Source organism: Terrapene carolina, unplaced genomic scaffold (genome assembly GCF_002925995.2).
Source record: "Terrapene carolina triunguis isolate 2854851 unplaced genomic scaffold, T_m_triunguis-2.0 Scaffold62, whole genome shotgun sequence".
Taxonomy (NCBI): domain Eukaryota; kingdom Metazoa; phylum Chordata; order Testudines; family Emydidae; genus Terrapene; species Terrapene triunguis.
The window spans coordinates 29462309-29483059 of NW_020664413.1; the positions used below are offsets into that span (position 1 = coordinate 29462309).

Here is a 20751-nt window from a genome sequence, read left to right on the forward strand (position 1 = left end):
AAGTATAACAAAACTCAAAATTTTATACCACCTTCAGAAATGTAAGAAACTAGCTTGAAGAGCTTCTCATGTGTAAGGTTCAGATAAATTGCATGTGATTAGTTGGTACTGACATACCAATGGAACTGTGCCTCTCCTATTATATAGCATCTAAGTTCTTTGTAACAGGTGGTGTATAAGACAATAGCAAAGTACTAGAAAAGTACTGTCAGTTATATAAGCAACATTAGCTTTAACTAATTGAACTCTGCTTTCAGATGTGCCAACTACAGATGTAAGCAAACCCAGAGTGTCCGACAGTGTCCATATCAATACTTACCAGGTTAGAACAGAGCCAGAACAAGGGAACCTCTGCTCACCAGAACAGACATCTCTCCATGAAAGTGAGGGTCTGTTGTACTCATTTTAAATACTGGAAGTTTATTTCTTTATTGTGTCAGAATTGTGTAATAGCTTTTTTTCTTATACTGGTTTTATATCTGCAGGGTCAGTAGGTAACTCAAGAAGTTCAACACAAATGAATTCTTATTCTGACAGTGGTTACCAGGAAGTAAGCAGTTTCCATAACAGCCAGAACTTGGGCAAGTCAGAAAATAGACAGCAGCATTCACTTACTGGAACCACTAGTAATCATTTGGTGAGAAACTCACGGGCTGAAGGACAAACTTTAGTTCAGGTACGCAACATAGCAAATGCATTTTTGCAGCTTAGTTGTTGCTCTGAAATACATTTTGAACACAAATATATGGCTAGTTCTAGATTTTTTATTATAGGCAAGAATTAATAAAGTTCCTTTGAAACATTTCAAATTAATGAAATAGTAACATTTTTCTGGGTAAATAGTAATCTAAGTGGTAGACAGCCAGAAGAGTATTTATTTACTAAAATTATTATACATCCAGTGTTGGTAATTCATTGTAACTGAAACCCAATAAACTCTTCTAAGTACAGCAGGCAAAAGAGTACATTATTTGTATCCTAACTCGATAAAACCGCAATTGAAGCAATTTAACTTTAGGGAAGACAAAAATCTTAATCATAGATTTATGCCTCTGTTTAAGTCTTATGTTAAAGACAGGCAATGGTTGTTTTATCTCCTTCTGCTACCCTTTGTTTTTTCAGCTCTTTCTTGAATCACAGACTGGTACCAGTCCTACTTTCTTTCAGTTTTATCTCTTTTATAATAGAACTATATATATAACTACAGATAGGATTCAACACTAATTAGTTACTAGAACTGGGGGTGAACAAATGTTAGTATGTTAACAAAAAAAGAAGCAGAGACGCACTCAGAAGTACAGAATGGAGGGATATCAGTCTTCATATTTTGATTTGATATTATGGAACATTCTAGATGGAGAAGAGGTGGAGAATAAGTGAAGAATTCAACTAATGTGTTTTCCCAGGGAGAAAGACATAATATAAAGGAAATGTAAGAAGTAGAGAGACTGTAAATTTAATCCTTACTTGTGTGGTCAGTTTTATACTGTATTGAATGATGTGCTTTTTCCGATGGCTTTTCTGTTTCAATAGAAAATGAAAATAATCACAGAGCCAAAATATTTGAAATTAATAAAACTCATTTTGTTTTTCTTCTTAAATAGCCCTCCGTAAATATTGCTGCCAACCGAGCGATGAGACGTGTTAGTTCTGTTCCATCCAGAGCACAGTCTCCTTCTTATGTTATCAGCACAGGTGTTTCTCCTTCAAGGGGGTCACTGAGAACTTCTGTAGGAAGTGGTTATGGTTCTCCATCAGTTACTGAATCACGACCCCTTATTTCTAGCGCATATTCATCCACTACATTACCTGTACAGCGAGCAACATCTCCCTATACAACACAGAGACCTGCTTCACCAGCAGCTGTACGGCGGATCGGTTCAGTCACATCTAGGCAGGCAGCTAACCCCAGTGGAGGAACTTCTCAATACCAAACATCTGTCAGAGTGGGCTCACCTCTTGCCCTAACTGATGCACAGACAAGAGTAGCTTCTCCATCCCAAGCCCAGATGGGATCTTCTTCCCCAAAACGCGCTGGCATGACTGCAGTTCCACAGCATTTGGGAACAACATTACAAAGAACAATTCATGACATTGACCAGTATGGACAGCAATATGATATCTATGAGAGAATGGTACCACCACGTCCAGATAGCCTTACAGGTTAGTAAAAAGGTAAAGACACTGCTTAAAACTTCGTGCACACTTTCATGCATAGAAAATCAGTAATGCAGTTATAAATATACAAATTGAACACTGTGGTGTAAAAAAAACAATTATTCTAGGTTCTTCAGACAAATTATAATTGCTGGTGTATCAAATGGTGTATTGCATTCATATTTGTGAATTCAACAAATTATGATAGTGATGTACAACATAGCATGCTTTCTGAACTTTTATTTTCAAAACTTGGATGAAGTTGCAAGATTGTTCCAAAAAATATGGACTGTATTAGAAGTCAAGTTGTATCTAAATACATATAGAGCTTATAAACAAAGTTACAAGTGGTGCAGGTAATCTTACATTAAACCTAACTTTGTTTTAAAGTCATTTAAATTAGCTCATGAATCTCAAAGCACTTCACAACAAATTAAGTATTAGTATTACGGTGATGGTGTAGGCAAATGGAGCAGCTATTATATGTGTAGACATAGTTCAGATACAGCCTTGAAAAGTAGAACCTGTTTATTTGAGAAGGTTACTCCTGAGGGCATTCTGCACCAAAAAATTAAAAATTCTGTGCCAAAAAATTAAAATTCTGCACACAATATTTTAAAATTTATGCAAAATTCTGCAAGTTTTATTTGTCAATAAATAAATGCCGAGGCTCCAGCATGGCAATGGGGAACACAGGCCACTGGCTGTACGAAGATGAGAGATCACCCTCCAGCCTCCCCACCCCAGGACATGGACTCAGTAGTGAGGCTGCAACCAACCCTGACACAGCACAAGGCCTGGGCCTGCCCCAGATGTGGGGCACGCAGGCTCAACCGGGCAGGATCCAAGTGTGGAGGGACTCTGTGTGGGGGGGATTCAGGTGTGAGTTGAGAGGATTCTGTGTGGGACAGTCCTGATGCAGGTAGTTCAGTGTGGAGTCTAGGTGTGGGAGGACCTGGATGCACAGAGGCTCGTTGCAGAGGTTCCATGTGCAGGGGAAATGGGACTCTGCAGGGGCTTCCAAGTGAAAGTGGTTGAGGCTCAGTGGAGGGGTCTGGGTGTGGGGGACTCAGCAGGGGGTCTGGGAGCTGGGGGAGTGGGGCTTGGTGGGGTGGGGGTCTGATGCAGCTAGTTGGGGGTCTGGATGTGGGGGCCTGGATATGGGGGCTCAGGCTTGTCAGGGTGGGGGTTTGAGTACAGGGAGTTCAATGGGGGGTGGTCTGGATGCAGGGGTGGGGGTCCAGAGGCAGGGGTCTGGGTGCAGGGAGACTCCAGATGCAGGGGTTGAAGTTCAATGGGATGGGGTTTGGGCATGGCGGACTAGGGGGGTTCTGGGTGAGGGTCAGGCTTGGTAGGGGGTCTGGGTATGAGAGATCCAGATGCATGGAGGTTGGGCAGATGGGGGAGCAGCTCCCCGTACAGTGACCTCTCCCTTGCAGCTGAGGAGCGATGCGGGCAGGAAGCAGGGGAGGATGCTGAGCTTCCTGCAGCTGGGGGAGATTTCTGGGGGTGGGTCTGACATGGCCCCAGCCACTCCTTGCAAGGGAAGAGGAAGTCCCGTCCTCTCCTGCCTCCAGCCCAGCTGGGACTAGCAGCTGATCCCATCTCAAGGTAGGAGCCGCTGGTTGGGGTGTCCTCAGCCCTGGGGTGATTTAGCTCTCTGCTGGCTGCTCCAGGTGCCTGAAATGACGTACCTGCGCAGCAAGGGAGTGGTGTGTGACTGCTCTTGCAGCTTCCCTTTTCTTCCCTGTCAGAAAGTCATTTTTCTGCAGGGAAGCAAAGAAATCTTCAGGGGACATGAATTCTGGGCATGCACAATGGTGCAGAATTCCCGCTTGTTAGGTTAGTTACTTTAGACCTTGAAGTTGTACTTGTATATTACCCTTTCTTGTCTCTTAATTTTCATCTAAAAGAGCCACATGTGTGATCATGCAGTGAAAATCATGTTATTTCACTGTGAATGCAGATTAAAGTGCTTGTTTAATTTTTCTTTATCCCTGATAGACCAGGCACTCCCCAATCTGTTCCCCCTGCCACCGCAGGAATTGGCTACCTGCTTCCCCTTTCCATCCCCTTCCTTTTCATAGGATTAATAATAATTTGCCAACTGATAAGGCAAAAATCAGTATTTAGCATGTAGACCTGGAAAATTTTGCAGTCAAAATTAATACAATTTAGTGGATTTGGATAACCTATAGTGTGATAGTAATCCTTTATAGTAATAATACTTAGCATTTATCTTGTACTTTACATTTTTCAAAGTACCGTACAAATATTCATGTTTTAGCTTTGTACTGTGAGCAGTTTTACCACCTTAAACACATTGATCCATGGCCGTGCACAGCCCTTAGGAAAAAGGACTCATTTGAGTAATTGACAAATCAAAACATTAGAAACAGATTTGTTAAAGTTTTAATTTTTTTTTTTTCCGTTTGAGAGCAGCAAGTAGCAACAGCTATAGTCTAGGATGCAGAACAGTTTCTCTTATAACCTCCACTAGAAGCTTTCCAAAGCATTTGTATTTGAAACTGAAATATTCTATGCTTTGTCTCTGTCCAAAGTTAAATTATTTTTAAAAGTTTGAATAAACTCCCTTCAGCAGTTATGAAAAGATGAGGAAATACACTTTTCCCAATATAAATTAGTTCTCGTGTTTTTTCAGGGGGAATAAAGCAAAAACGCCTGAAACCTTAGACTCAAATTTATATGTGATCAGTTTTCTGACCACTGACACTATATCCACCTACTGGACCCACTCTAGGGGAGGAAATTTGGACAGGGGAGAAAAAGGTTAGTACTGCAGCAGCCTCTAGCACAATTCAAAAAAATGCACACTGCTGTAAAAGCTGAGAGAGGACATAGTAGAATGGCTGATCAGCTCCTCTCTTTCCTCTGGGTTTGTGGTCTCAGAAAAGGGTCAGTGTGTGGTACATGCAGTTGTCCTGAGGAAACTGAAATGCAGAATGGTTAAATGACTTGCCTGGGAGGTGACATAGTGATCTAGTGGACCTAACTGTAGGTTTAGAAGTTGGGAGACCTGAATTTTAATCCTAGTTCTGAGACTAGCTTCCTGATTTACTTTGGATGAGTCACTTAAGCTTTCTGTCCCCACCATCTAGATAATTTTTTCTGCACAAGTTTTAATGTCCCTAGAAGACCTGATGGTGACCAGAGAGTTTCCTCTCAGACATCATAGTAGGGCAGGTTTGAGATTTTTTTGAGAAAGGTATTAAAATACAAGTTAAGGTATAATATCACTTCTTTCTCCAAGAATCATGATTTGGAGTTGTGTAATAATGTCCCTCATTTTATCTACTCATCTGAGTCCAAATATTAACTTTTTGTGTAACTATAATTAATAGTTATTAAAACACAATGCCTAGAATTATGATCTATGTACAGGAGGCATGATTGCAATTCCATCTGAATTTTATAAAATGGATTGGAAAAAAGCTGTTTGAAGTGTGAATAAAACACTGCTTTCTCTGGACTATGAACTTTCTGTGGACTGGAACCTTTCACTGTTTCTCCTGAACCCCACCTGATTTTGTGAACAAAGCTGATCATATTTCTGTATGACTAGTTGCAGTACCTATATTTTCATTTTCTTATTTACTAACTATTATTGTATGACTCTGATTAATTCTGTAGTTTGTGTTTGTGTAATTATTTGTATTTAGGGAGGGATTTTGGATCAATTGTGTTTATAATCCTGTGGGAGTGAAATCTAGCATTAGTGCAACTCTGAGGTTGGGGGGGAGAATCAAAATTAACAAATCAAGGAAAGAAGAGTTAAGGGTGCAAAGTTAGTCTGAGAAACTGATGCATGTTGAACCACAGGAGATAGGTATTCAAAGAAAAAGTATATTTGAGGGTAATCCTCTTAAAGAATATAGTTAAGTCCATGGAACTAATGAAGTCACCCAAAGACTAGGGATGAAAAGAGAAGAGGAGAGAGCCAAGAATGGAAGGAAACTTGAGAGAGCTCCGAGAGAGAGAGAGAGAATGGAAACAAGATAATGTCATTGAAAGATGCTGAAAGAGTGGCCAGAATGAGAGGAAGAGAACCAAGGGAGGGAGGACAAGTCACAGAAGCTAACAGAGGAGTGTGTGTGTCTGGTATCAATGGCAGCAGAAAGTTTGAGCATGGAATATGCTCAAGAATTAGCCATAAAGAGGTCATTTCAAATTTTGAGAGCGCTTTCAAGAGATTGGAATGGGCTGAAGCCAAATTGGAATGGGTAAAATACAGAGTCTGAAGTGAGAGAGGTAATACATAAGTTGTACACACAGTCTACTCAATGAGTTTGAAGCTAAAGGAGAATAAGTGAAGACAGGATAGTTGTTGGAAGAACAGGCAGAGTCAAGGTTAGGATCTTTATATTTAAAAGATGGAGATACCAGGGTATATTTGAATACACTTTTACCATAGGGAAAGGAAGGAAGGTTAGCAGTCCAGAAAGAAAATAGGGCCTAGGAGACAGAGAGAGGGGTTGGGTATTAGGTTAGCTAGAATTATAGATACAGCATTGCTGAGCTTTAACAGAATCTCTGGTGTGGAGGACAGTAAACTGCCACACAGGATTTACAGGAGGTAAGGGGGAAGCTTGCATAGTGGTACCAGGGCAAAATCTTGTTCTTAGAAAATGTGCAGATCTGGCCATATATATCTTATCAGCTAGTCAAACTACCAAATGACTGAATGTGTTGTTAAAAATAAAGTAAATAAATTATCTTCTCAATAAAGTTACAGTTGACTTTTAAACATACCCTTATTAACTGGCCTTTTCTAGTTAGTTGAAGGATTGAACAAATCTGTCAGAATGCATGTTTACAATTATGGCAATATGAACTGCCATGGGATTAGTCATTTTCAAAACTAACATCATTAATTAGCTGAATGGATCTTCTATTTTATTTAATTCCATTTTATTTGTGGTGTAATCCTTTGGTATATTATAGCTAAGGACATTAGAAGATGTTTATATTCTGAAAAAATACTTTCCTTTGAAATGCACTTGTCTTCTTTGCGTTAGTGATTAGCTTCTCTTTCTAAGTGTCTGCATTTATTGTAGCAGACTATTAATATATCACTACCATCTATTTTATTAACAGTAATTATTCCTTATAATACATATTTAAATATACTGAGATAGGCAAACAATATACATTTTTAATACAAATAAATGTGAACACGTACATCTAGAAACAAAGAACATAGACCATACTTACTGCTTCCCGGGATAGAATCACCCATCCTGTGACTTTGAGAAAGATTGGGGTTCATGGTGGATAATCAGATGAATGAAAAGAGATAATGTTAAGGGAGGGTGACTTGATCAGTCTGTACCTACATGGGGAACAAGTATTTGACAATGGGCTCTTCAGTCTAGCAGAAAGAAAGTTATACCACAATCCAATGGCTGAAATTTGAAGAAAGATAAATTCAGACTGGAAATGGGCATAAAATTTTAGCAATGAGGATAGTTAACCATTGAAACAATTTACGAAGGGCCATGATGGATTTGCCCTCACTGACAATTTTTAAATCCAAGATTGGATGTTTTTCTAAGAGATATGCTCTTGGAATTATCTTGGGGAAGCTCGATGGTCTGTGTCATCTAGGAGGTCAGACTAGGTGATCCTTGGTCCCTTCTGGCCTCGGAATCTGTGAATTAAGAGCACTTGGGAGGACCTCATTAACTGAATATTCTATGAATTCGTAATGATTTAAATAAATACCAAGAAAATACTTTCTTATAATTGGTTACTTTTCCAGTTAGCCCTTCAAATATTGGAAGGAGAACACAAAATGAGGCTAGGACCTTTAAATTTAGAAAATACAATGTTCCTATAAATGTTTCTCTTTTTTTGTAATGAAATTGCCATTAAACATTTGACTCAAACTATATTTGTTACTGCTTGGCGGTAAAGTGTAATATTTTGCAGGAGGCATGATCCTGCTCTCCTTGAAGCCAATGAGACTATTGCCATCCATTGACTTCAGCGGCAGCAGGAGGTGAAATTAATAGTTCATTTGTGAGTAGTTTTTGCAGAATCTTGTAATCAGCTTGGCAGCACAGAATAGATTGAGGCGATATCTTGGAATGGAACTGCTACATTTGTCATCAAAAAGAGAAACGTTAGGTAATGGTGTTTAACAGTCTGTTGCTTTCTGCTGAGCAGTCATCAAATCCAGAAATAATGATCTTGAACTGTTTTGAAGTTTTTGATACAAAACATTTAAGAACCTTAGAATATTACAACTAAACCATTTGTTTAGTAACAAGTGAAAATCAAATAGGAATATGAAACAAATTTCTATTCTTTCTTGTTTTGAAATGTTTCCATGATCTGAATAGGCAAAGTTACAAATAACATTTGAAACTTTCAGAATAAATGTTAAAGTTTCAGGAACAATTTGAATTATCTGCTTGTCTAAATTACATAAAAACCCACGTGAAAAAATGTTAAAAATAGAAGTTACGGTAAAATGTCATCATCATCATCTTCCTGAAAAGTACATGCAAAATCTGAGCACTTCATATTTCCTTAGTTACTTTTTAAAAAATCTCACAATAGTTTCACAAAACTTAAAAGCAAGCAATAATTTTTACTGTGGAGCACATATCACTTTGGCTAATTAAAAGACTAACAGTAAAATTGCTAAGGGACCATCACAATTCACTTGCTTAATGGGGATGATTTTCTGATGAAGGTGGAGCAGAAATATGACCATTATGTTTGGAGATACCCAGACTGCTGCTTATTAAAAGTAGTCCATACTGATTTCACTGCAGTGCTTTACTTCTAACAACTCTACAAAGTTTAGGCAGAACTCCTACAAAGCCTCTGAATTCCAGCTGACTTAAATTGACTTAAATTGCCACAAATTGCATACCATACATATTTACCTTTTTCTTGTTTCTAGGCTTGAGGAGTTCGTATGCTAGTCAGAACAGTCAGCTTGGGCAAGAATTACGTTCAGCTGTATCTCCTGACCTACACATCACGCCCATATATGAAGGGAGAACCTATTACAGTCCTGTGTACCGCAGTCCAAATCATGGAGCAGTTGAGCTACACCAAGGGTCCCAGACAGCACTATATCGAACTGGGTCAGGTAGGTATAGAATTGAGGTTTTTCAGCGTTCCCCAAATTTAGATGATTTGCCCCCAAAATCTTTCTTGATTTACATATTAGTTTTCTACTTGAGAGAATATAAATTGTTGCCACGCTGTCAATATGCATGATGATAGATATGTGTTGCTAATTTAAAATAATAGATTAGAAGCCATAAATCAGTGAAGAGGAAGAGACCTAAATCTGAAAGCCTTGCACGATAATGGCAGATAGGAGTAAGAAACAGATTAGTTTAAAATGCTCTTTATTCTTTTGTGATGTCTATAGCAAGTACTCAAGACTATATGCTGATAAGTCAGTTTTGAGCTAGACCAAGGGTTCCCAAACTTGGTTCGCGGCTTGTTCACGGTAAGCCCCTGGCGGGCCACGAGACACTTTGTTTACCTGAGCGTCCGCAGGTACGGCCGCTTGCAGCTCCCAGTGGCCGCGGTTCACCGTTCCCAGGCAATGGGAGCTGCGGAAAGCGGCGTGGGCTGGGTATAGCGTATTTCTTGGTTTAAACCCTCACTAGCCAATCATAGAAGTGTAGGAAGTGTAGGTCTGGAAGGGGCCTCAATAGATCATCTAGTCCTGTTCCTTGTACTCAAGGACTACTTAATAACTAGACCATTCCGGACAGGTGTTTGTCCAACCTGTTCTTTAAAACCTCCAGTGACAGAGATTCCACATCCTCCTTGAACAATTTGTTCCAGTGCTTAACTACCCTGACAGTTAAGAAGTTTTTCCTAATGTCCATCCTAAACCTTCCTTGCTGCAATTTTAAACCCATTGCTTCTTGTCCTATCCTCAGAGGTTAATTAAAACAATTTTTCACCCTCCTCTTTGTCACAATGTTTTATGTACTTGAAAACTATTATATTCCCCACTCAGTCTTCTCTTCTCCAGACTAAACAAACCCAATTTTTTCCAATCTTTCCTCATAGGTCATGTTTTCTGGCCCTTAAATCATTTTTGTTGCTCTCCTCTGACTTTCTCGAGTTTGTCCACATCTCTCTTGAAATGTGGTGCCCAGAACTGGACACAATACTCTGGCTGAGGCCTTATCAACATGGAGTAGAGTGGAAGAATTACTTCTCATGTCTTGCTTACAACACTCCTGCTACTACATCCCAGAATGATGGTGGCTTTTTTTGCAACAGTCTTACACTGTTGACCCATATTTATCATATCCTTCCTCTCACTTTTTACTGTTTTATCAATGTAGTAGAACCCTGCTAAATTGCACTGCACTAATTCACATCTTGCGCCATAAAACACGTGGTCTCACCCAATTTCTGAAAGATTTAATACTGGAATGCTATATTGTAAGATCCAATATTAAAATCTAATTACTTTCATATGCTATATGACAGAATATACAATGACATACTATGAAGTACTATCATAAATAATTGCAGCTAAACTGAAATTCTCAAAAGGAAAAGGCATGGTATGTTTGTGATGCATTATTCTGATTTTAGATCTTTTGTTCACTTACTAATTTGCACAATTTAGTAGTTTGCAATAGGTCTCCCAATCATTAGTCTGAATTAGGAAGGTTTTACTGTTAAGTCTCCAGAGTGATAGTTCACAATACCTATAATAATGTTTTTAAACCTTTTAAATTGCTTGTTAATAATTTTGCACCAGCTGAGGCATTCAGAGTACTATGAATGAGGCACAAGTTTTGCAGTTTCCCTGTCCCACCTGCCACAACTAAACTCATGTAAGCAAAACTGAACCAGGTAAAGTTTGTCAAAATTTTAGCTCAATTAGGAAACTGAAAAATAAAGTTCTAGTTCAGTTAATATCCTTTATGTTTTTTTAGAAGAGCAGAAAATACCATAAGAACACACTGTAATCAAGAAGGTTCATATTCATACCTCATTTCACACACGAGTGGTGTTTTTCTGAACCATTTGAGATTAGTGCCTTGAAAGACTCTTTAAATACAATGCAATCCCCAATTAATATTTTGCCCAAGCACGCAGGACAAACTTGCATCTAATTTATGAAAGGAGAGGCATTAACATCAGGAGAGCTTCTTGTTTTATTTCCCATTTTTCTTTCTTCAGTACTATAGATGCATACAATCGAATGTTATTAAACACCTCTTAAACTGTTCTATTTGTAACCAGGTTCCTCTTCAGTTTCGGGTTTACTGCTAATATATTTGACACATATAGTACTTACTACATTAAATACTGAAACACTCAATCTTATTTAGAAATAACTTGTGCCTGATCCCACAATAACTTTACTTGTGTAATCAGCCCATTATCTTCTGTAAGGATTTTTCATATGAGAGGTGCTGGGGCCCTATTCAATGATAGCTTTTTAGACCTCTGGGTATTTCAGTCTCACTTCAACTTTAATTTTGCTTGCTTTTTATTTAAACCAATAATTGTCTCATAACAAATGTCTATATAAGATATCTAGCATATTTTAATATTGATTTTACATTAGGTGTTGGAAATCTGCAAAGGTCATCCAGTCAGCGTAGCACACTTGCATACCAAAGAAATAATTATCCCTTGAACACAACAGCTGCCTATGCGGAACCCTACAGGTCAATGCAGTACCGACTGTCAGAGTCCAGTTATAACAGGCTACAACATGCAACACCAGCAGATGATGGTACAACAAGATCTCCATCCATAGACAGCATACAGAAAGATCCTAGGCAAGTCCAACTGAGCTTTCAGGAATCATGTACCATTGCAAGAATTATCTGATTCTAAAATTGTTCCTTGATTAAATAGAAAATCTTAGTAGTGCATTTTTTAGTTCTGTATTATACAGATCATTGTGATTAATTTAGGTTTAATGAGTAACAATTTATAAAATTATTCAGAAGTTTAACCAGTAAGTGCATTGCTTTTACTTTGCTACAGTAGTTGACTGTTACTTACGTTTGTGTTAACAATTATTGTAATTCTCTTCCAAGTTTATTTTAGGATATCGAAAGGAAATTTCATATACTTTGAGGAACTTTTGTGAATTTGAAAGGTTTCATTTGGTTTTATTGAGTATTTTTTATTAAATTGTCACACATGTTTGCCAGGTTTTGAAAATGAGTAAGTAAATATCTAAATATACTAGATCATTCTATTTATGAACAGCTTTCGTTATAAGGAAAGTTGCTTGGAAATCTTCGGAATAAGTATACCATTTTGCAAAGGTAGAAAACAGTTGCTTCATATTAACATAGAATAAATGCATTTAAAATGGAAATGGAGACCGTTTTTCCGGTATTACTTATTCAAATAGTCCTGTTGACAGTAATGGGCCTACTTGCATGATAGAACAAACAGGATTTGGCCCCTGTTAGTGAACTTTCAAACCACTTCTTTGGGTCAGCTTAATAGTGCTACAAACTTTAACAAGTCATGTTTGTGGTATTTGACCATTGGTGCATTTTTAACATGTAGCCCATTAGCTTGCTCTACATACTAAATATTGATTTAGACAGTTGTACTCAGACTGCCGCTTGTGAGTGCAAGTGGCTCTTCGATGTGTCAGCTGCAGCTCTTTGCAGCACATGATATTAAAACACTGTGTGATTTAATTATTAATCCATCAGGATGCTTTTACTATGTTATTAACCAATTGTAGTATACTTGTTCAGTCATTTTGCTGTGAGAATAATATATAGATATAGATAGAGGTATAGCTATAAAATAGTAAATGAAACAATGAATTCACACTACTGTGGCTCTTTTGGGTAATGGTGATTGCTAATTTGGCTCCTGAACCACTGAGGTCTGAGTATCACTGATATAAAAGATCTATTTGAGGAGTAAGGTACTGTTTCATCAGAGTAAAGATGACTGAACCAGGTCTTTAAAAGTATCAGAAAGACAAAGGCTTGTCTACACTTGGAAGTTTACTGAAATAGCTATTCCAGAATAATTATATTGGTAAATTTCAAAGAGTAGACAAGCCCATAGACTCATTTTGGTGAAAATAAAGAAGAGGTATGCATTATTCTCTAATCTGTATATTAGAACAAAAGAGGGAAACTGTGAGAAATCTTTTTCTTTGCCTCATTAGTATATTTGTTGTACAAGTTGCAGACCCAGTATTCATAGGAAGCTAATTACCATCTTTCTCCATGGCCTTGTAATACTGTAATAGTCAAAATATAAAATGGAGTCTGAGCTACAGTACATTGAGCAATAAATGCTTTGGGAAATATAAGAAGAATTCTTATGCTGTATAAAATTCCCATCTCTTATCGTATCCAGATCTTGTCTTTCCCTGTTATAGCCAGGCCCCTCTTAAGGTAAAAAGTATTGCACAAGTTAGGTTTTATGTCTTGAAATTTGCTATGCTATAGTATCTTGACTGTTAGCAATTTAACAGCATCATAAATATTCCATAAAATATAATGTAATAAGAGCATTCAATTGAAGAACTAGTTAGAAAGAACTAATGTGTTAGAAAGAACTAATATTAACCTCCGGATTCTCTAAGTCAAGAATTTCATGTTTTTCTAATATGTTATTTATAGTATGATAATTTCATAGTCTGATGGTTTTTAAACTATTATGACTAGTTTGATTATCTGAAATGTTCCCTTAAAAACATTTTATAAGAATATATATATAAATTGTAGAAGCAACCACACTTATTGAAAGTGCAGCCCACAGACTGAGTTTCAGAACCATATTAAAGAAAATCTTTAAAAATTATGCTAAACTCTTTATTTTTAACAAATATACTTTTTTCAGAATTACTCCTCTGGTTCTTCCTGACTCTATTCTTGCAGTTTAGTCAACAATAGTTGCTTATTATGACTCTGGACTGAAAGAAATTTATTCTATGTCCAATATCTGACATTATTCACAGACTATCACCCACTGTTAACGATGCTTTTGAAAAAATTGTAGCCTACCCAACTTTATATTTGTGAACAATAAGGTGTGTAGGTACAGATAAAGCTGTCTTGAGTGTAGTCAGTCCCATCTTCCTTGTTTCATCATTAAAACAAGAAATGTACCTGATTTGTCTGTTATCTCCAATGCCTGATCTCAATTTTTTAAAAAATTTTTGTAATATTCACTAACTGACTTTAAGATATTTTAAAGAGACATTAACAGCACAGTCATGTTACTCCAGCAGCTAGGGATGACATCTTTATCATCATATATCCACTTGTTTCATTTTAAAGGTTATCAGACATATGGCTAGATAAAGCCCAGAGAGCTTTACAGTACAGTTTGTTTCTATTTTATCTTTAATCTGTTGGAGTGACCTCTGGAAATTATAATCTGGCCCTTGGATTGTGAGGTAATTGAGGCAGCTACCAGATTCCCTCTCTGTCTTTAAAACACCTTTCACACTTTTGGTTCTTCTATAAAATGCATTTAAAATGGAGCATCTTAAGTTGGAACCTGTAGAATCCGTGGGCCTGTATCTCCATTTCAAAAATGAGGACAACCTAGTCAGACTATAATGGCGAGGTTGACAAGTTTTAGACACCCTGTTTTAAAGAGAGACTAACAAACATGGTTTATTTTACACTCCATTGTTTGGAATGCTCCTGTGTGACCGCCAGTTCTTCAGGGACAAACTACAGGGCAGACTCAAGTATGGTGCAAAAGTCCACAGAGTTGATTGAGGCAGTTCCCAACACCCCGACTGGACAGGATTTCCCTGCAACAGTCTCATTAGGCCCCTCAGGGCTATCCGAGGCAGCACAGACAGCCCAATAGTCTTTTTGTAGTAAAGCAAACAAATAGTGCCAAAACCAATAGTCCTGTGCCAGGCTTATCTTCTTCCAGAGGGCTCTGGCAGTCAGGAGTCTCTGTGGAGGTTCTGGGCTGGTCCTTTTCTCAGGGAGCACAAGGTAGATCTATTCTCCCTGGTCAGTGCACCTACTGGGCTGTCCTCTTCCCTTTTTAACTGGCCCGTCATTATCTGACAGTAAGTGCAGGTATAGCAGGGCAAGGCTGAGTGGGCCCACTCTAGCTCATTAACCCTTGTTGACTCAGTGTGGGGCTGGTGTATACCCAATCACATCCCTAAATCTTGAAAATGAAATTTTCCATCAATTTTGTCATTTTTTCCATTTGGGGAATCTTGATATAGTTCTTGTGTTTCTAATGGAGACAGTTCATTCCATTTAACTGGCTCACTTGTACTCTTGTCTTAATGATGTCAGCAAGAATAAGTGTAGCTCTAGGAATAGTGTTTGTTTGCTAAGTACTGCTGCTGAGCCAACAGGAGAAGTGCAGTATTCCTTTTTTTGTGTAGAACCTACAAAAAAAAAAAGCACTCATAAAATTCCATACCATTGTTAATAATAAATCCTTTTATTATTAAAACAGACCTTTAAAAAATCTAATTTACTTTTCACCACTAGAACTATTTCTTTGCTTTCTGCATTATAATTTGCTTTCACAATGAAACAGTTTTACCTTGTGGTTAGTGAGTTTTAACTGCTGGTTCATATGTACTATCATACTGCGGCAACCTTTACTGCCTGAAAATGTTTTAATCCAAACAATTGTTTCCATTGAAATTTGAAATATAAAATAACAATTAAAAATATATGTATTATTATTAGATTTTGTTCACATCTTTCTTAATATAGGCAATATTTAAAATTTGAGCCCAAACTTACGTAATTTGTGTCTTTTAAAAGAGGATATTTAGAAGGTCAACCAACTGGATAGAATTATATGTCACATTCTGAGTCTTAACTGCTTGAAAGGATTACTTTGGAACAACATTATCATTCTGTTCTTGGAACTTTAGTTGTTTCACATGTTTGGATTTTCAGGAAGAGTAAGATCTCTGTACTGTTTTGTTTAAAATTCTTTAGAAAGAGAAAATAGCCCAACAAATGTCACTGGATCAGTTCCTAAAGCTATAAATTTCATGGTCGTGTCTAATGACTTGCCAGGTTTTTGGCTACGTAAAATAGCTGTGTACTTGGTGAAACAGTTACAATAAAACTAGTTGTAAGTCCACAGTCCCTGGACAATTCAAGCTGTTACAGCCTTGTGGTACTTTATTTTGATATGGTTAATAATGCCACTCGTATCAGTCCTGTTTTTGTCCAAGTATAATTGACTATAAAACAGTAAAAATGTGTTAAATGTTCAGAAAAAAATATTCTCTGTATGAATTACACCGGTCCTCCGCTGAATGAAATTTATAAGAACTAGGTATCTTCATATGGGTCATCCTCTCCCTCATCCCACCCCCTTTTTAAAGCTGAGGAGGTTTATGTAGATTTCAGTGATTCAGTAAGTAGAGTTAAAGTATATATATTTCACTCTAGCTATACACTCTGTATTAGCAATCTAACTGAAGAAGGCAATATGGACATTTATAATGTTTTTGCTGTGATGCATAAAGAATATAAAGGCTTCTCTACTGATGGGAAAACTGAAAGGTGGAATGGAATAATGAACCATTTTCACACATTTAGTTTCCTCTTTTACTTTTGATACTACAGGGCAGCAAATACTTTAGAAAACTGCTAAGACTCTCCAGTAACTATAGGGAGTAAAACATATGTATAAACTAACACCTTCACTTGAATTTGTTTATCTAATGAAGGGAGTTTGCATGGCGGGATCCAGAATTGCCTGAAGTCATTCACATGCTTCAGCACCAGTTCCCATCAGTTCAAGCAAATGCAGCAGCCTACCTTCAGCACCTGTGCTTTGGAGATAACAAAGTAAAAATTGAGGTACAGTGTTGATTTTTTTTTCTGTTTCGCGAAGAACTGCAAACAATGAGCAAGTACACTCTTCCCTTTTATTTTGATCACAAAAGTGACTGTAACACTTGGATCTAGATTAGTGGTTCTCAAACTTTAGTACTGGTACTAGACACCTTTCACATAGCAAGCCTCTGAGTGCGACCCTCCCCCTTATAAATTAAAAACACTTTTTTATATATTTAACACCATTATAAATGCTGGAGGCAAAGCGGGGTTTGGGGCTGACAGCTCGCGACCCCCCCATGTAATAACCTTGCGACCCCCTGAGGGGTCCCAACCCCCAGTTTGAGAACCCCTGGTCTAGATGCTTTTAAGCATTTGTTTGTACTAGAGGCATGTTAATTCTGAGAATTCTAGATATATTAACACTTCTCTCTTACTATCAAGTGAAAATCATTAAAAGTGGGTAATCCAGCAAAATTGTATTACTAATATTTAACCTGATGTCAGACCTTATATTATTTCTTAAATGTAGGCTTAACGAAGTCAGCATTTAAAGAACTACTACTGATAATTAAGGGGTTCAAAAAAAATCTACATAGGCCTTCCACTCTTTTTAATGCAAACAAAGCAAAAGTTGTGGTGTGCAGTGAAGCACTAATCAAAACAACCTTGAATATTTATGGAGCTATGGAAAGGGTTTATCAAGTGTGATATGGAGGGCAGTTATAGGTACATGGAAGAACATAGTTAATGTCTAGAATTTATATAAACTTTGTACATATAAGGGCTACTGGCCATCGTTTTATTCCTTTCATACAGCAGCAATAAAATATCAATTGTTGAAGGAATCTGTTATGTCATACGCATCTCACATGTGCATCTTATTCACCATTCCCCTTATACAGTGTTATTTATTTTAAAATATTTAGGTGAAAAAATGGAGATGGAACTAATAACCTAACCAGCAAATTATATGGGAGCACATCTGGGATTCCCTTTGTTTTTGTCCTACAGTCTCTTTTAGTAGAGATCCTTGATCTCCCTTCACTCAACAATTTTTAGTGTTTTATTATCAATAATAATACTTCATGTTATGGTGGAGCACTTGCACTCTCATAGTTAAATTTGCTCCCAGTTTTTCATTTTAAGAGATGAAAATGTTCTATGTTATCTCTTGTTTGGAGTTAGAAAACCAATTTCAAGTGCTCATTGTTGTTCATGAAATGTTTGCCATTATTTAAAAAAAAACAGGTTAGATATTGCTATTTTGAAATGCACCGTCCAACAACAAAAAATGTCCAGTGTCTAATGGTTTCTTCTGACCCCCTTTGAAAACATACTATGGTAGACCGAGATATGAAATTAAGTGTGTGTGATTCTTCGCAATGACCACTTCGGAAGAATGTTTGATAAAAGTTGTAATTGTAGTTGTGTTAATTAATTAATATTGAAAAAGTTACTGTTTTAAATGCTGATATAAGTTATGTTGATACAGTGTTACTAAGCATAGGAGCTATGTCCACACAATGACAAAAAGTTCAGAATCATGTGATGTATCAGACATACAGCTTAACAAATCACCAAGGGCCTTCAGAAGATGCTGTTGTAACCCATCCTAACACTGTATGGATTTGTCCTTCTGAGGGCTACGCCATAAGTAGTAGCTTATGAGTTTGCTGCTCCCTTTATTCTCCTGGATCTAGTACTTCAGTTAAAGCACCAGTAGTTTGTTCTTTCAGATCCAGAGATTCCAGATTCTCTTCAGAGAGATACATGTGTGGAATGAACAGCTATGGACACCTGAAGCACCCAGATAGGAGCAGAGTGTAACCCACACTTACCCAAAATGTCTTTGTTACCCTTAAGTGTCTGCACCATATATACAAGTTTGAGTCTGCTACGGCCTCCAAGTTAACAGACTTTACCTAGTCCTTCAACCAAGGCACTAGAGGTTCAAAATTTTAGCTTCATGAATCCTAGGTTTAAATCTGTCAGACACACATGAAGATTTGAATTTCTGCAGACTACCCGAAGCTCAGAACAAGCATCACGGACATGAGGAGTATATAACCCAGGCTGTCACAGAGTGGCTTTTTGTCCCCCTCTCATGGCTAGATGATATGTAATACATCCCTCATCAGATCATCTGCAGGGGACTGAACCATTGACCTGAGGATGTAAAAACCTGATCCTCTACTTTGAGCTAAAGGATGATGGTCATTAGCTCAGACAGTAGCAGATTCATAAGCTTGTTTGAGGTGGAGCCACACTGTTAGCGTGGATTGATGCAGTATTTTCAGTAGAGGTGGTGGTTCGAGGCATTTTGGAATAAGTTATAGTTTACAAAGGCAGAGTACAAAAATTATCATTTTTGCTAACACATGATTGAAGTAGTGTTAGCAAAAATGATAATTTTTGTCATTTACTGCTGGCCTTGACTGTCAAAGAAGTGACAACATGGTAGTCAGGCCTGCTGGTGGATTGCAGGTATTCATCCTGCTGCTGCAGTTGCTCCTGCCTTTCTTAAATTTCCAGAAGTTCAGGAGATCTTGTAGCATCTTTCAGGAATATACAAGATGACTCACAGAAGATTGCATGGGAGAACATGAGTCTATGAGTCTATCTTTCAGGAAGTGAATGATGACACAAATTCTCTCACAGAAGTTCTCTGCAGCTGACAGGTTGTTATTGCTAAAAAATAATGCGGTGATCTTGACAACAGTTGGTTGGGAATTTTACATTAGAATTATTTATTGACAGAAAATGTAGTTTCTGGAAAATGTCAGTTTTTCACAGAATAATTTTGATTTTGTGCAAAAAAGGAGGGTGAGGGGTCAGTTCAACTAGTTTGTAGAACTGACCCAAAAAGTTTAGTCTTGAGTACTTTCAACATTAAACTGCATTTCCATGTGATGGTGCAGTGCCTCATGGGAAGTTTTAGTTTACAGTGCTTGATGGAATAGGGAAATTAACATAAACAGAAAATTATGTTTAGTCAAAGTCAGGCTTGCACTAGGGACGCAGCCCACCTATCCAAATCCTTGAAAGTGTAGAAATAAACTAAACATCTCCTGCGTTCCTTGCCATGTTCATGTTGCCTCCAACACAATTGCTAATACACTCAACACTCCATGAAGCATTCACCTCCATCTCCAACACATACTGGAAAGCAATAGATACCTCACTTCATCCAACGCACTCTGTCATTAAAAAGCTTAATGACAACCACAGCAATGTTAAAGCAGAATAACTTTCCAAATGAATGGGCTACGTAAACATAAGAACGGCTATACTGGGTCAGACCAAAGGTCCATCTAGCCCAGTATCCTGTCTTCCAACAGTGGCCAGTGACAGTAGAGATATGACATCTGTGACAGTCAGATATGTTGATCTGTTAATATGAGAGACCATGTGGTCACCATCAAGTTTTAATGCAGCAAAGCAAATTGGAGTCTGTTATCAACAGTGTCATAGGTGATGTGAAGGTGGTAAGGAGTGCAGGAGATATTTGCCTTGACTTCTTATTTTCATGCTTTCAAGGATTTAGGTGAGTGGGATGAGTCCTGATGAAATCTTAGCTGTCACTAAATGTGGTTTGTGTTTGTTAATTTATATAGTGCAGTGGTTCCCAAACTTGTTCTGCCGCTTGTGCAGGGAAAACCCCAGGCGAGCTGGGCCAGTTTGTTTACCTGCTGCGTCCGCAGATTCGGCCGATTGCGGCTCCCAGTGGCCGCGGTTCGCTGCTCCAGGCCAATGGGAGCTGCTGGAAGCGGCGGCCAGTACGTCCCTC

At 37.8% G+C, this 20751-nt stretch overlaps 1 protein-coding gene across 7 annotated transcripts in view; it reads left to right on the top strand.

The window, feature by feature from the left end:
* PKP4 (plakophilin 4) overlaps nucleotides 1-20751 on the top strand; it is a 194168-nt gene that overhangs the window by 112773 nt on the left and 60644 nt on the right. For 5 of the 7 annotated variants that reach the window (XM_024219089.2, XM_024219078.2, XM_024219096.2 and 2 more), the window contains 6 exons: nucleotides 258-389; nucleotides 486-676; nucleotides 1605-2163; nucleotides 9089-9280; nucleotides 11747-11963; nucleotides 16853-16985. In XM_024219089.2, the coding sequence (XP_024074857.1) occupies nucleotides 258-389; nucleotides 486-676; nucleotides 1605-2163; nucleotides 9089-9280; nucleotides 11747-11963; nucleotides 16853-16985 (1424 nt within the window). The remainder of the gene's footprint in view (nucleotides 1-257; nucleotides 390-485; nucleotides 677-1604; nucleotides 2164-9088; nucleotides 9281-11746; nucleotides 11964-16852; nucleotides 16986-20751) is intronic. The other 2 variants (XM_024219072.1, XM_024219119.2) reach the window with 2 other exon arrangements.